This window comes from Coturnix japonica, chromosome 20, assembly GCF_001577835.2.
Source record: "Coturnix japonica isolate 7356 chromosome 20, Coturnix japonica 2.1, whole genome shotgun sequence".
Taxonomy (NCBI): Eukaryota; Metazoa; Chordata; class Aves; order Galliformes; family Phasianidae; genus Coturnix; species Coturnix japonica.
Window position 1 is genome coordinate 1,334,134 of NC_029535.1, and position 17,806 is coordinate 1,351,939.

The following is a 17,806-nucleotide window of genomic DNA, read 5'->3' on the forward strand; positions in this document are numbered from 1 at the left end:
ACAGTCATTTCCTTCAGCAGTGCTGGTAAGCAGGTTCAACTACTGACCTCTGCATGAGATATGAAGGTTCTACTCCAAAATACTCACATACTTCCGTGTTTACTCAAAAGGGGTAAAGCCTTTAATGGACTACAGATTAGAAGACTTCTGTATCACTACAGATATGGTAACTGATAAGCAGTTTGTATTTTCTCTAGAGGTACCTTTCAGAACAGTTCTTGCTACTGCCCTAAGTCTCCTCGTTGCTTTTTTATCCAGGGCAATAAACTACAAGTTAAAAAACAAAACAAAACAAAAAAAAACTCAAACAGCCAAACTATTAAATAAGAAACCCCTTTAGAACATTAAGTGTAAACTAATACAAGCATATGTAGCCAGCATAGTGGAGGAATTTAACACTTACAAAGTGAGATCTAAAACTTGCTTCTGTCAAGTTCCCAGTTCCCTCCTTCCTATGTAAGCTTCTCCTATCTTTGCCACCAGGGACTGCTGGTCCTACTTGGAAACTTACTCAAACTTTCTGTAATTGGAAAGCTCAAACTATCACCTGAATGCTGTCTGGCAATGCTGCACACTTTGAAGTAAAGGTGAGGAGGGGGAGGAAATAATCTGTAATGTCTACAAGTCCTCTTCACTGCCATTGACAAGCAGCCTAGTACTGATATTCAGAAGGCTCTGTTCTGCCTTTTGACCCATTACAGTAACTCATGCACCAAAAGGACTATACAAAGAACAAATATAACACACTTCTGCACCAAAAGACACTTCAAGTTATCAGATGTTATTAAAAAAAGCCAAAACACTGCTTTGAAATGTGCAAATGATAGTGCTGAACAAGTGCCCAGCTCATCTGTACAGAGGCAAAGTGGTGACTATTTTTACAAGAGGTGAATACTGCTCCTTCACTTATAGACTCTCCACAGAACATTAATGGACTGAGGCTGTTCTTAAGGTAAATTCTGTTACACATGTAACTTACTAGAATTTATTCACAAGATCCTTGCCCCTTGATTAAAGACCAATCAATGTAGATTTCTTCCCTGTAGCTTGACTTTCTCTCACTGTTGGTTTCTCAAACTCAGTAAGTCACAGGATAACAAATAATGCACTCTTCTTACAAAGAAAAGAATACACACCAACTTGAGATTCTTTAATTACAAGAATCAAGCCTTAGATCTTTTTTTCCCCATTCAGGTCTCAATTCCATGAACACTAACTACTGAAGTTTCCTAATGAAATGTTCACTCACTGCTTTCAGCAGCACGTTGCTCAGCACAGAACAGGCTACTTCTTCAAAAGTAATCCAGAACTCCTATTTCATCTTGCAAATACCTCAAAAGCTCTTTCACCCTTTCTTCCTTGCTTACAACAACCACCCCAAGATTCATCACCAGAGATGCGCTACTTTTCATCTTTTCTATTTCTGCTTTTTAAAAATGCATCCATCTCCATCTTCTGCAAAGTCCTCAAAGCTTTCTAAAAAATGTTTTATCATTCTTGAGTGAAACCTGTTTTACCTTTTTAGACACAGAAACCAGCCTAATGTTGCAGATTTTAAAAGAATTCTTATTTATTATTATAGCTGAAGAAGTTTTAACTGCCTGTTTATCCCTTCTACTCCTCAACCCCAATTCCTGCTTTTAACTGCCAGGAAAAGAAAATCACCACCGTTATTAGAACAAATGGTGTATAATGACCCTGGAATCATGCTATTATATAATTAGTCCCAAATTACAATGTGTTAAAGCTAAACGGGGCTTAAAATTTTTTCTACGTAGTATCTTTATGACATTTCCAAAATGGTTCTGGTCTATAAACTCCAGATCTTTTCTACTTACTGCTCTCTTGAGAGGAAATCTGCAAAGGAGTGAAGGAGGACTTAGAAACAACATGAATGTAGAGCATACAAATGACTGACAACACACGCATGGAAGGCTAGATGTAGAAATGGTCTTAAATCATTCACCTTGGAGCAAAAAAGCAACAACAGCTAGAAAATATACGAGAATTAACTTTAAATCCTTGATATTAACCTTTTAGTAAAAAATGCAGGTATGGCTGACATAAGAATTACGTGACAGTAAACAATAAGCTGCACTTGCTAACTGTGACTGTAAGTACCAAATCGCTCTATAACTAAACCAGCTATTTTAAAGCATTACTGAAAGCATTTGTGCTGATTTCTGTTGCTGACTTCCAGTGTCAGTGGAATTGACTCATGTTACCAGTAACAGCATGCAGGGCTACCACTTCTGTCTAGCTCAATTTATTAAAAAACAGTAAGAGTGGAACGCAAGATGCTGTGCAGAATATCCAGTGAACTAAAAATGCAACGAAATCTTGCGTATCTATCTGTACATCTTAAATGAGTGCTAAAGTTCCATTACTGTTGTGTAATTGATGTACCCTACTGCTCACTGGTAGGTTGTTTTTTTTTTTTAGTATTAAATTTACATTTCCTTTCTGGCATAAGTGAAAAATAAACATTTTATTGCCATTTCAAGAACAAAATCAAGTCAAACTCACTTTACCCAGATGAGAGAGTTGTAAAACTCTGGGTCAACAGATTCTAAATCCTTGAGTCCTACTGGCTTGTTTAAGATACGTTTATAGAACGGCAGAGAGAAACCAGTGTCAATGAATTTTCCATGGAACAAAGCCTGAAGAACATGAAAACAGACAAAATAATGCATAGGATGACTGAATACTCAATATGACAACATTCTGTACTGTGCACCGATGAAATCTGACAGCTAAATATTACAGCAACCAGGAATATTATAGCTGCTAATATACTTAATTCATTTATACTCATAATAGCTATATACAAACATCTCATAAAATTTTAGTTCAAATATGCATTTTTAAATTATGCATTTGATGGCAAAATATTTAAAGGAAAAATTCCAGGAGACAACTTTAATGTTTTTGAATGTACCATGGCAATGAATCTTCCAATAAAACGGAAGTATTTCAGATGGTCTGGATTAATGTAGGAGGCTGGGTTTATCTGTAAGCAGTAGTTATCCTTTCCAGCATATTCAAACAGGCAATACATTGGGTTCAAAACTTCATGTGACAGTAGAAAGAACCATTCCCTGAAATTGCAAACAACAAAAAGTACATTTCAAAAGATTAAAAATGGGCTTAGCTAACTGATAAGCTGAAAGCTGACCTAGAAACTGGCTTTTTTTTCTTTTCCAGAAAGTATGGCTAAACTGAGCTGAGACTAAGATAAATGACAATTTAGTAAGCAGTTACAAAGTTATCCAACAGTCAGTAGTTTGGAAAATGACCCCTCATTTTAAAGAGGCAATTAATAATGCTATCATGGATTTAAACTGTAAATTTTTAGGCAGTGCTAATTAATTTATGCTCTTCTCAGTACATTCACGTAAGAAGTTTGACTTGAAACTAGATTTCCACCCATTTTCTGTAAACCTCTACTGTGGTTATCAACAATCATGACTAAGTCAATAAACTGCATCTGTTGAGACAGATTAAAGCAATTCCTAAAGTGAACTGAAAATAGTTTCAAACAATTTTAAAGACACACAGTGGTATTCTAAGGAAAGACTAGGAATAAGCTTCACTAATATTCTGAAAGTGCTGCAGAGAAGTCTTCACAAAAACATGTGGGAAAAAGCACTGTTTGCCATTTTAGTTCTGTTTACCTTGCAACACCTCCGTAGTCTAATCCTTCTTCACCAGGGAAAATAACCCACAAACGTCTCCGCAGATCCTGAGGGCTGAAGCTCATTATCTTAGTAAAAGAAAAACAATCAATTTGTGTGAAGAAAACAGCTATAAGCATTGGCTGGGCATATTACTATTACATCTTATTTGCTGTGTCAAGCAGCACTGAAGGAATAATGAATACACGAAACAGTACTTGCTTATGGAATATTCACCACATTTGAGGGGTTAGGTTAGTAGCAACCGTACTTCCACAGATTAACAAGTAAAAAAAAAGAAAAATAACAATTTGCAAATTAAATTCTCATGCTTAGGCCAACAGTACAGAAATACTTGACAAAAAGGAAAAAAGAAAAACCAGCCAAAAAATAACAGGGGGCCAAAGCACATAAATTCAGGATCTTTAAAATATGACCCTGAATGGTACTTGAGTGGTACCTGAGCTACAAGCAATGAAGAGATGGAATTAGGGTCTCACAAAACAAAAAAGAATCAAAATTGTTTGCAAAGAAAGGCATAGAAATTGGATAAAAATTATGTTAAGTCTGTACTAGCCTGTAGTTATCAGCCAAGGTTGGTTGACACTTACATGGTTATATGAACTCTCCCTTGATACATGGTTATATGAGCTCTCTCGTGATAATTTTATTACCTCTGCAATTACTATAAAATGACAAAGTGCAACTCTAGAAACTAGTTTGGAATCAGTTTTCACTCCCAGGACTTGTTTTGTCTGCTGTTGGCTCCCTTTATATTACTTGACCAAGTGGAATCTCACATTCTTTCTACACGTTCAAATTCATTTCTCCCTATCAGACTGAAAAACAGCTGCTCTCAGCTTCTATTTAACAAGCAATGGAAGCGATTTTATTGCCACAATTAACATTAAAAAAGTCAAAGGAGAATTGCAAAGCATTACAAATACTGTACAGAAACAAATCTTCAACATGGTTTTGGTCTCTAAGCATAGTTAAATTTTGCTACTATTTAAATACAATTAATCAGTTTTGTTTTCTTTCAACCATTTCATTATTTGTTTGAAGATCTGTAACACCAAGACACAGTTCAGCTTAACGTATTTTGGTACAAAACTGGGCTTATGTAACACAGGATTAGTGTGCCAACACAGCAGAGCATGCTGACTCAACAGATTTTAAAGAACTTGGTGGAAAATAATAATAATAATAAAAAAAAATAAATAAATGAAGATATATTTATAAAATCACTGTGTCCATGAAACAGTCACATGAATCACTTGGAGACAGTATTTCACATTTTGCATGATCTTTAGATATAATAAGCATGGCTGTATCCTAACTGCTAGTTTTTGTTAGTATCTATTAAAATAACACTATTAAGGTGTCAGGGCATTAAGAATGGCACACAGATAACAGATTGCTTCAATTCAACTTCCCACGCCCACTGCTAATATGTTTTAGTCCAATACCTGTTGAAATGAGTCTTCAAACAATGTTTTTCTGCTCACTGTGATCTTTATGTGTTGTGGCATTGCCAGTTGCTGAAATGACATTTTTCAGAGGTGAGATACACAATCACTTCATGTTTCTAACACTGTAACACTGTAGTTTACTATATACACTGTTCTATGAGGTAGAGGCAGATTTCAATAATCCATATAAAGCAGTCAGCAATCAAGACACTTCCATTTTAATTTACACCAAGAACAATTGCTTCCACAACTGAGATCTACAGTAAGGTACACAGGCCTTCTGATCCTGCTTTGAACAGCTTCAAAGCATACTCTTCTAGAACATAGGAAAACATTCAGATCAAACGCACAGTGTAAATCAGCAAGGTCTTCCAGCACAACATTTAATACAAAAACTATTTTATGGTTATTCTGTGCAAAGTGAAAAATTAGGCTCCATTCTGCTTTTTCAAACTATAATTCACTGACTTTTGCAAATGGGAACACTTTATGACTTTTTCCAAGGTACCAAGTTACAAAATCCTTTGGTATTTGCAGAATTTAAAGGACCAAGACTAACATTATAATTTGCTACTATGTAAGGTCGTGCCAATCTGTAACAAGACAGACACGTCCTATCTCAAATGTCTTGCACTTTCTATCAGAAGCATTTGTGCAGAAACTACATCGTGCATTAACTGCATTTTAGAATACTATGCTTCCACACATTCACTTATTAACAGCATAAGGAAAACTGCATTCTTAAATTGAGCAGCTCGTAAAATAAACTGTAAATAAATGTAGGTTTTCTTTACCCAGTATTAAAGCTGCCCTCTCAGTTGCATCAGTTTATACAGGCCTGGTGTTTACTCTCCCCCTTTTAAACTCATTTAAAGTAGGTTGATTAATTTCATTTGATTGATTTTATTTGTAGAGCACTGAATAAATGGTTCATTTACAGCAAGTAAGCAGAGCACAAAACAGCAACCAAATATTCCCAATAAAGAAATCTGTACCTGACACCAGAACCGGAAATAATGGACCTTTGCCTTGAAGTCCCGTACATAAGCTATGTGGGGTCCATTGTCTCTGGAACCAAAGAGAGAAAAAAGAATTTTAAAAATGTTTTTGTAATTTAAGGAAAAGTCTGCTCATTTATTGTCTATGGGGCTACGTGGTTCAGTTGGCTTTCTGGCTGGATATTTCATTTGATAACTTTTTGTTTGCTTTTAAACTAAAAAAACTCTCCTTTGTACACTGTAAAGTGTATATGCAGTATTTTTTCAATGGTATCTACCTATTAATTGTATTTAGAAAATTATAATAGTAAGAATGGGATGTCAGCCATCATTCGGTTACTTTTAAGTTTGTTCTTAAGTTCTGGTTTTAATTCCACTGAATCTCCTGAAATGCAAAGAAAGAGTACTTATAAAAAGAAAGACTAGTAAATGAAAGAACAGGATCAGGTCATTAGAAATACTAATGAAGCTCATATCATAATCTACTGGTAAGCAAGGGGAATTCTGATGTGTTCAAAGTACAGGGAGTGTTCAATATTCAGGGAGTGTCATCAGTGGACTAAGAAAACAAAAAGTTTACGTGTAAAACTTCCTGCACACAAAACAGAGAAAATAAACTTAATGATGGCTGTTGAACTTCACATTTAAAAGGCAGTAGTTAAAAAACTCTTACAGAGCAGACTTGCCCGTGCGGGGATCTATATATGTAGTGGTTCTTCTATTGTGATCCACAAAATATGGAATGCCGTCCACAGTAAATCGCATTTCCCAGCCCTCAGGTAAGGGTTTCTCATTTAATTGACTGTGAGTACAAGAAAATACATGGTAACTTAATACAACTTAATACAATCAAGGCAACCGATCGATGACTTGAGACAGTAAAAATTCAAGTGGATCTAGAAGTGCAGACTGCGAAACTTTCCATTCAGCACTTATTCTGCCTTTTTCTCTCCAATTTTCAAGTCAGCTCTCAGACCACAGTGATTGTTTAAATGAATTTTTAGCTCCTTCAGTTGTGTAGAAATATAACAGCAAATAGAATCTGTCATTTATTACAGTTTTATTCTGAAACTGACACTGTCTTAGTAAGTAGCCTTAGTTACCTCACATATAATTTCAGCAGCTAAGTGTTTCAGAATGACAAAAATAAAAGAACATAAAGAAAATACAAACAGTGACCTTTTTTGACAACTCCCACCTCAACTTTGACATCAGTGTAAGTGTATCTTGAAATATGTGGAACACTTGAGTAGTAGCACTCCACCAAAGTGTTTACAGAGTCCTTCTACAGAGTTTACAGAAAGACACTGTAGGGCCACATTTCCAGCTATAAATTTGGGTGGTTACTAGAAATAACAGTGTTTTCCATTCAGTCAGCTGCTGCAGATGTGCCTGACATGCAAAGGTCGTCATCTCTGGCTACTGCTCTTAGCCCCTCCACTTCTCTTCCTCCTCTGTAAGGGACAGGCCAAACTGTTTCATTTGGTGGAAATTTTATCCGAGATTTTTTGAGTGAGATGAAAACATCCTTCACTTTTCACTTCCTACCTCTGAGAGACAAAGTAACTGGACCCCAAACTAAAGAGAAATACAAGAATCCATTACTTGTGGGGTAGTGCCTCTAGTTTTTTTTTTTCTTTTTTTTTTTTAGATTTAATTTTATTTAAAAATGATAAAGTGGAAGTGCTGCAGTTCCTGGAGTTTGTGTTTCCCATCTCTATCTCTTGCTATCATCTGTTTGGTAAATAATCAAATTTTGACTCAGAATCTTCTGCATCAAGAAGAAATCCTTCTCTCTCCCCTGCAGCAATACAAATACATATACAGTATATGAAAATGGTAGGAACTGTTCTGGGGAATTAATTCACTGCTGCTGAGCAAGATTTTCCTGCTAACTCTATTATTACTATCTATTACATTATATTATCCATATTACAATCTCAATTTCCGTGGTATCCTTTAATATTAACTGCCTGAGAACTGTGTATAGGACATGGGTTGATGGTTTTGAAGTGGGACAGGGCAGATTTGGGTTTGATACTGTGAGGAGGTTTTTCACTCAGATGGTAGTGATGCACTGGAACAGGTTGCCCAAGGAGGCTGTGGATGCCCCATCCCTGCAGGCATTCAAGGCCAGGCTGGATGTGGCTCTGGGCAGCCTGGTCTGGTAGCTGGTGACCCTGCACACAGCAGGGGGGTTGAAACCAGATGATCTTTAAGATCCCTTTCAACCCAGGCCATTCTATGATTCTGTGACAGCCTATGCTTGAGCTGTAAGCAGTATCATCCAGCCAATGCCTCATTCTCACTTCTTTATTACATTTTCATTTCGGATTTACAAGAAGCTGTAATTGATTTCTTACCCCTGACTCCTGGGATCTTCCCACTGCGTGATACGTGTGTTGTGATTGACAAAATACACTCTGCCATTGCTGTCAGTCCTCTTTTCTAAAATATACAAAAAGAAAACAAATTTCAATACCTTGGTTACCATATTGTTGAAATAATTAAATACAACAAATAAATCCAACTACCAGAGCCTGCCACAGCCTCACCTATGTTCAGGTTTCTCCGTAGCTCCTTTAACACAACACCTTTTCACTTTCATTGACATTACTCCTTCCTAGTCTATTCAAAACCAGGAGTTTATCTAAATAATAGCAACTGCTAATAATCATATGAAACTGCACCATCACCCATCCTCAGGGAAAAGCTGCACTTCAAGTGTTCATGCATAATTTCTTAGCATCTCAATTATTGCCCTGAAAAGATCAGCTGTCTACAACTGTGCAGCTTATAGCAGTGAGAGTCTGGACATCATAGCAACAATACAAACATTAGTGGGAAGGAAACAGTTAATCACAAGAGATTCACCTGCATTGCATACATTGGCCTACTGCTTGCACTTCTTAAGAAGCTTTTTCAGGTATTTTTCCAAGCTAAAAACGTAGAAGGATTAAAACACAGATAAGATGACTTTCCATGTTAAGATCCCTTACTATGTTATTTTTTTAGCAATAGGAAAAAATAACTGGAAGAAAGTAAAAACATGGGCTGTTTTCTCCACAGGAAATCCCAGCTGCTTTGACTTTTGCTATATGCCGCACAAACCATGTAGAAAACAAAGACAAAAGAGGTTGCAGAGGTACATATAAGAATCAAGAAAGTACAAAGGTGTGCAAACAGCAACATAACAACAGCAACATGAAATACTCATGTACTAAATAGACAGGAAATAAAAGTGATGTGGTTTCCAAGATTTTCACTCAGATAAATATATTTGCATGACTGAAAAACGTTTACGATAAATGCCAGGATTTGGTCTTCTGGACCAGTCTGCATTTCTTTACACCATTTTTTATTTAGGGAGTTACAAGACATGCAGAACTCAGAAGACAAATTACATAAAAAGGCCAGAGTTTGACTATTGCAGGTAATAAGCTCCAATTTACAAGGGAAGCCTGGAAGCAAACACTTGTCTATAGGAGCTACACTGGCAGCAGAACTAATTTCAACATGGAAATTCAGCTTCACGGCTTCCCCAGCAACATCAGCCTAAAAAACATGCTTTTACATATTGTGTATGTAGTGCAAGAAAACACAAGCGAGGGCACAAGTTTATGGCATGATGTTGTGTCTACCTGAGAACAAAAATCTAAATAGTTATGTTTGAAAAAAACAAACAAAAACCCAACTCGAACTCTGAGAGGCAGTCACCTGCTTTACAACCCTGAGAACGCTGCCTGTGTATCCTGACACCTGAATTCTCACATCTGCCTCACAGTCACAGCAGGAATCCAGCTTTACATTTTGGTACACACATGCACAAAGAATTGCATTAATTGTAAATTGTTAAACCTGTGAAGTACAAACCCAAACAAATGTATTCCAGGGAGATGGACAAGATGATTATTAGTTGTCATTACAAAAGCTTTTCAGAGCAATAAACATCCAGGGAAGAGAGAGAGGGGGTAAACCTTGCCTAATGAGTGTGGTGCAAAATAGGATGACAGTGTGAGAGAAGCGATTATGACCTGATAATTACTGAGAAAAAAAAGAATACTTTGTAGTTTCTAATGTACTTCAGAACTGCACATCCTTGTCAGGACTTGATATTTGAACAGAATTCTTGGCTGGATTTATCTTTGAAAAAAAAAATAATCTAGATTTTCAGTTAAACAAAAGTAGCCTAGAAGAGCTGATAAAATAACTTGGCAGAAATCTTTAATGCTTTAATGTCTAATTACATTGCATTACAAAACACTATTTCTAATCAGTCTTACCCCATCCAGGTGGCAGTGGGCCAAGCGGATCAAATTCTTTGTTCTGAGTGGAAGAAAAGTCCTGGTTCTGCAAGTCACACAAACAAATGGTGCATTAATAATGGCCAGCTACCATCCATTTGCTTTCCAGATGTTCTAACACTGCCATCATAAATTATTGAAGTATATCTGTGTTTTTGTTGAAATTATATATAACCAAAGATGCCAACATATTTTTTTCCCCTAAAAAAAGATGTAGAAACTGCATACAAAGACAGTACACGGTTCATTACAAATTGGTCCTTTCTTTGGCCTCACTTATTTCCTGGTACTAAGCTCCTCTGTTAGCTAATTTTACAGCCCTTGGCATGCTTAATGAACTGCAGAGCCAAGAAAATAATTATCCTTTGTGAAGTGCCCCTGCCTACACAGAGGGAAATTAGTATGGTGGTACCCAAAACAAGCAGAAAGCAAGCTGCTTCATTCCTGCATACAGAACTCTTTTCCCTACTGCCTCAGAACCCATTCTGTTCTTGACAAGCCAGTAGCATTTCAGTTATCTGTCGTGTACTTCAGAGGCAATGCATCTAATATTATAGGCACAGGCATTATTTCTACTATTCAGAGGCAAACGATGCATCTACAATTCTGGAAGGTTTATCTTCAATTCCACTGCCCTCATTACATTCATTTCATTTTACCCAGTATAGAAACATAGCTTCTGAGCCGGCCTTCCTTCCCAGTCTTAGGCTAAGCCATTGCAAGACACAATATAAATAAAACAGCACTAATTTTATCAACATTATACATAAATGTTACCAAAGAACATAATATATATTTAGCTGACAAATAAAAACCGTCACACTGTCTGCAGCCATTGCAAGGACATGGACCAATGTTACCAATTAATACTTCATACCATACCACAAACTCAAAGATGCTATACACATAAATAATAAACTGTAATGAAGAAGTCTGGAACTGTTGCTGGGAGAAGTCACCCATAAACAGGCTCAAGACAATTATATAAACCTAGTTTCAATCTGCAGAAGAGAGAATAATGGCTTCAGAACTGGGAAAAGATGCTTCTCTTAGCTTTTACAGTCAGCATTGCATTTCTTACCCCATATATAAACCTCTGATTAAACTGCTGCATAGCTCCTTGAAGCTGATTGCGCTGAGACTGCCACTGCTCAAAGTTCCTGACAGACTCTAACGTTGGCCTCTGCCACGTTGTTGTTCTTGTGAAGTGGTCAACATAGTAAATTCTCCCCATGTTGTCAACTCGTCGCTCCCAGCTTGAAAAAAAAATAAAAATAAAATTAGATGTGTGAGTTCTCAAGAGCAGACAATTTTAACAGTTCAGAAATTTTTTCAGTCAGACATCCATTACGTTTGGTAGCAGATTTAAGGCACGGGCTCATTTTGATGTGTTTTTCATCTTTCACTCTCTACTAATATAATGCAAAGAGCTAAAAACAAATGTAACCCCCTCTATGCTCTTCCCAAGTGAGATTCATCCTGATTCCTGTACTTCCAGTTTAAGCACTGAAAGGTTGAAACCTACTTTTCAAGTGCTACACAAAACACTGTCAATACTGTACTGTTAATACTGCATTTACCCCAGCCAATCTGTAATACAATAATCTGTGGGATTCTCCTAAAAATACAAGAAAAACTCAGATGGTTGAGTGGTACAATACAAGATTTCTAAACACTCTTTTCAATGAGTTCAATCTGTTTGGACAGAAATCCAAAAACTCTGTTTGCTGGGGAGGGGGGAATTTTTTTTCTCCCCTCAATATTTCAGTCCCCAAACATCAACACTATTTACAATATTTCATAAGGCTGGCAGAGACCTTAAAGATCATCTGGTTCTAATCCCCAAATGTGAATAAAACCACCATGAAGCTGAGTAAGTTTTAATAATGCAGTAGGAAATCCTCTCAGATTATTATTAATTGAATATAACAGTTAGGTTCCCTTTACTCTATGCCAGCTTGATTTGTTCTTTAAAATCCAATTCTCTTTACTGTCCTGTGTGCTTTTACTTTGTTAATTCTCTAATACATGAATCACTTCAGCGCGAATGAACTGCAATAGAAGAGTTGTGTTTTCCTTCAGTATAGAAGAAAAAAAAAGAATAACAAATGAGAACACCGTTTCCACAAAGTGTAACATCACTGGCTGTTCTAACAGCTGGAAATGCCTACAAACTAAAGATTCTTTATACGAGTATAGTAATTTAACAGCTGGGAATCCTAAGAACAGATCAAAGGACTGTAAACAATAACCTCACAATAACTAACAGCATTCATGCTCAGGTTAATATTTGTCCTAATCACAAAATACCGTTCTGTGGTTTTGATTAACTTTTATAGTCAAGCGTGCCTACTGATTTCACCTGTATATAGCACATATCCACTTGCATACACTTTTGACAAGAAATCTCAATTTTATTATCACTGACATTTAATTCTTTTCCATACTGTAGAACTATTTGGAGACCAACTGAATAAATTGTTTGTACTTGTTCATGTTGCAATTTACAAATGTGCTCTCCAGCTGTAGTAAATTGATAGTCATTTTTAGATACACCCAGTCCAGGCACATCCAAGGCAATCAGATGCCTTTACATGGCTTACCTTGGAGGAAGAGGCTCTGGCCGATCCCACGTTGTTCTTTTTTCAACGTGATCTACATAATATACACGACCATGCTGGTCTACTCTTTGCTCCCAACTGCAATCAAAATGACACTTTTATCTATCTCAAGGTGGAATTACTCCAGCCACTCATCAGTATGAAGGATACACTAAAAGATGAGAAACATTTCTTCCCATAAAATGCTTATCTTAGTAAAACACTTGAAGCATTTAGAACAACAACTTTCAAACAAATTTCTGTATAACCACCTTTAGGTTCTGATAAACTAAGGCTAAAATTCATGCATACACATGCTGTCTCAGCAAGCAATATTTGTATTCAATATCAAACGGATCAGTAACGTGTTGAGCAGAATCATCTGTGGAGAATAATCCCCTATTAGAATAATACTCATTTAATTTAAATCTCCAAATTATGCAAATGATGCACACATCACATATAAGCAGATCATCATAAAGGGAAACTGAAGTTGTATTTTCTGAATATGCAGCATTTGGGACGCTGACCTACTCCTGTATATGTATCAAATGTAACATGGAGGAAAATGCACAGTAATTTGCCATCTCTAATGAAATAAAAATGGTAAAGCAACAACCGACATCTTCAAAATTGCTTTCACAGTTATCCTGTAAGTGTGGTAATCCAAGCTATCTATTGCTTTAACTGCAGGCAAATTAAAGCAGGTAATACTTCACCTACTATACCACTCACATTAGGAAGCTTTTGCTTTCGCTCACTCAGAGTACGGAAACATTTCTATCTTTTAAAGAAAAAGTTAAGAACCTAAATCATGTCTTCGAAGCAAGAGACCAATCATGTAACAAATTCCACATGGGTATGAGATGGTGCCCACAATGCTCTCAGGAGACGCAATGTATGAATTCCAAAACGTAGAGACATATAGCAGATTACGTCCCGCAACAATAACTTTCCTTCTACTTACTTAAACCAGTTTCTTACTGCTTGACTTCACTCTAATTTGAAGACAGCAGGTTGTCTCACTATTTAAAACCTCCGTTTCACTGACTTAGCAGCTTACAAAGAGCATCTAAACTACTCAAACTGAATTCCTTTCTTGACTAAACTATACATATATGTGTGTATGTGTGTGTATATATGTGCGTATATATATGTTTATATATATACACATATGTATATACACACACAGACACACACACACATATACACCCACTTGAAGGTCCACTAGGTCAAACAGTTTAGAAAACCTTTATTTTAAAAGCTTTTGGGAATTTTTGTTATGCAGGAAAAGACAGATGTTATTTGTATTTTTGTATGCTTAAAATTAGAAAACAGAAAAAGCAGAAAAATGCATTAAACTCATACCCAGGTGGAAGAGGACCTTGGCTGACTGTGGTTAGTGCCTGAGTTGGAGGATTTACTGGCTGGACTTGTCTTGACACTGGAGGTGTGGTGAGTGCAGCAGTTGCAGGAGCTGTTGTTGCTGCTGTTGCCCCCTCAGGGCTCGGTTCTGAAGACGTATTTGCAGTTGCACCTGCCAGTGAACCTGCACTGGCCCCATCATTCTCTGTGGACGTGGATGGAGAACCATTTACACTTCCTATGGCAGATTAGAAAAAAACCAAATTTTTAACTGGTATTTCTCTCGTTATTGGTAACCTATTGCAGAATTTGTAAGTCCACAAGTAAGCATGCAAAAGGTGGTAGTTGGAAGTGCACACACAGCTACATTTTCTACTTCACACAAAAACTAAGGAAAAAAAAAGGCAATTTAGTTGCACTCTTAAAACTGCTTTAATCCAAGAACTGCAATCAGCTGCACAGCTTTGATATTACAAATTATGTTATTTAGCAAAGCAACTTGTCTGCACTCTGTAAACACCAGATGACTATAAAGAAAAAGCCATTTGTTTGCATTTACGGACTTCCCATTATTGCAATAATTTTTGAGATATCATGCATAACATTTTGAAGAAGAGATTTGACACGATGTGGGAAAATGAAGGGTGTGAAAGGGAGAATACATATACTCTTTAAGTGCTTTCAGATTTCTTCCCCCATGCAGGCCATTTGGTAGGCAGTATTAAGAACTATACACCAGTCTTATTACTAAACTACACTGCCTTTACCTTTTAAAACAATTACTGCAGCCAAGTTTTCCATCCAGCCTCAGTATTTATCAACTGTCACAATGAGACCGCCAAAACAGATGGCAGAGTGTGCATGTGGAGGAGTTAACCTGAAAACACCTACCACTGTCTTAAAGTTTTGTAGTTTTGAAATTATAAGATAGACAAAAAAACCTATTTGTTTTCGTGCAATCAATGTTTGAGGTGCTGCTGTTTCAAAGAATTTAACCAGAACAGTAGAAAGAAATTAGCAGTCTTTCAAACCCCACTATTATCTACTTGAGACAGTTCTGTAAGTCCTTCAGCAAATATGTTCATAGGTCTCATTAAAATTAACTGAATGCAACAGTAGCACTCACTCATGTTCTTTTGGCACCGGCTCCAATATATTTAGCAGTATCACTACAATCATCACTTCTCAGTCGTGGAAACAAGAAATTACTCATAAGAGAATCAATGATATTGAATGCAAACTGTTAAAATAGGAATTATCCAAGAATTTACCATGAAAAAAATTGTAGTTATAAACACTCATTGGAAATCTTTGTGTTCATTTTAAGACTGTGCAGCTCATCAATAGCTTTGAAATGGATGTCTGGCCCTAGAATACGCACCAGCTACAGATGCGGGTCTGCGGGGTGTGGGTGGAGGCGGTCTAGCAGGCCTTGGAGGTCGAGAAGGTTTGCAGCTTCCATTTGTGAGCAGTGGAGAATCACTGCCATTAACAGTTTTGTTTTCATTTGGAGCAGCATCTTCAGAGCTTTCAAGGCCATTTGAGTTAGTCCTTTGTAGGAGGAGACAAAAAGGAGAACTATAATAAGAGTGTATGGATGACAAGTTTTAAAACAGAAATGAGAATGTAATAACTATGGCCAGATAAGATTTTTACATTCATGTTAATTATAAAAAACATGTTTGTACAAACACTGAGAATTTACCCCCTGAGGTGTTCAAGACCTCAGTTGATGTAAAGGTGGTGAAACAGATGTACACACATCCACTGCTGAAATCTCCTTTTCATTCCCCAACTCAATATACCTGCCTTCAGGCCCTCTGCATTTTGTTGCTCAGCTATTTCCTCCCATGAATGCCACTATTCTCTAATGAGATAGGAAGCTGATTAAGACTGGAGAACAGCCTGTATGCATTGGCTCCACACAGTAAGCATATGTTCAGAACAAACAGAATGTTTGAAAATTGTAGACAAATTAACTACACACACAGATTTTCCCCCTAAGCTCAGTCCTGAATACTGATAGAGAATTTAGGCCTAAGCATTAACATTTTGACGAGGAGCTACGAATTCATAAATGACATCTCAACTTTTCAAGCACTTCACTTGAAATAGCTGTCTTCATTCATTCTGTATTGCTCAGTTACACCTAGCAATGTATTAATCTGGTACATTCATACTCCACTGAGCAAAGTTAAATGCATCTACATCTTTATGTCTAAAGCATTTTGTTAATCTAGTGGATTGGCAGGTCAAATACAGAGGCCATAAGTAACAAATACACAGGTTTAATTTCAGACCAATGCCTTTAAAATTACCTCTTATAAATGCACAATAGATAGTAGGTAAAACCAGTTAAACCACAAGGCATAAGGGATCAAGTAGAATCACGTATGTCTGACCTCAATATCAATGTCAAATGCACCTTTGTTCTATACTAGGTGTGGTACACATAGAATCACAGAATCACTCAGGTTGGAAAAGACCTTAAAGACCATCAAGTCCAACCGCAGTCTAACCATAGTACCCTAACTCTAACAACCCTCCGCTAAATCATATTTCTGAGCACCACATCCAAACAACCCTTAAACACATCCAGGGACAGTGACTCAACCACCTCCCTGGAGAGCCTATTCCAGTGTTTAACTACCCTTTCTGTTAAGAAGTGTTTCCAAGACAATTCATACCATGCTACAACCACCCTAAAATAAATGACTACGACATAATGTACAAATCATTAGGGATGTGAAGTTTGCAAGAATTATAGCCTAGCTTTCCCCTGGTCCCAGGAAGCACACTGCTTCTGTCAGAACTTTACAGTCAAAAGTATAACCTTTTATCTTTTGTGTACTTATATCAGGTATTTTAAGACAATGGTGCATATGAAATGTAACTATACAGACAGCAGTAAGTGCTGCTAGACATGTTCCAAGTCGCTTACATGATCCTTAAAATAAATACTTCAGGAACACCAAAAGCCCTATTAGATGGTAATAAAACCACACAAACTCTTATTACTATTACTATACTCTTACACACTCTGGCATTCCACACTCAAGCAGGGAAGCACGTTTCTGAGATAAAAAAAGGAAACAGCACTATATAGAACTTCTATGGGAAGACTCTAGACTGCTCAGCTAAGTGAGGTTTCCTGCTTTCTTACAGATGAACGAAGCTATTCCATATCTCATCTCAGAGTGCTGCACATTGTATAGACACTTAAAATACTCGTAGTACTGGAAACTAATTACCATGGCTTGGTGCTCACTGCAGGTTAAATATGGTCACTTTTATCCCACTAAATTGTATGGGACATAATCCCAAATCAATCTTAAAACACTGCAACTGTTATCTTTTGGTATCTTCTTAACAAAGCAAAATATAGTTCATATA

At 36.8% G+C, this 17,806-nt stretch overlaps 1 protein-coding gene across 3 annotated transcripts in view; it reads right to left on the reverse strand.

The window, feature by feature from the left end:
- ITCH (itchy E3 ubiquitin protein ligase) overlaps window positions 1-17,806 on the reverse strand; it is a 57,507-nt gene that overhangs the window by 9,315 nt on the left and 30,386 nt on the right. For 2 of the 3 annotated variants that reach the window (XM_015881349.2, XM_015881347.2), the window contains exons 7-18: window positions 15,795-15,964; window positions 14,417-14,651; window positions 13,052-13,147; window positions 11,530-11,704; window positions 10,428-10,494; window positions 8,508-8,592; window positions 6,818-6,946; window positions 6,142-6,214; window positions 5,144-5,215; window positions 3,675-3,763; window positions 2,939-3,098; window positions 2,527-2,660 (exon numbers count right to left, since the gene is read on the reverse strand). In XM_015881349.2, coding sequence (XP_015736835.1) covers window positions 2,527-2,660; window positions 2,939-3,098; window positions 3,675-3,763; window positions 5,144-5,215; window positions 6,142-6,214; window positions 6,818-6,946; window positions 8,508-8,592; window positions 10,428-10,494; window positions 11,530-11,704; window positions 13,052-13,147; window positions 14,417-14,651; window positions 15,795-15,964 — 1,485 coding nt within the window. The remainder of the gene's footprint in view (window positions 1-2,526; window positions 2,661-2,938; window positions 3,099-3,674; window positions 3,764-5,143; window positions 5,216-6,141; window positions 6,215-6,817; window positions 6,947-8,507; window positions 8,593-10,427; window positions 10,495-11,529; window positions 11,705-13,051; window positions 13,148-14,416; window positions 14,652-15,794; window positions 15,965-17,806) is intronic. The other variant, XM_015881351.2, reaches the window with a different exon arrangement.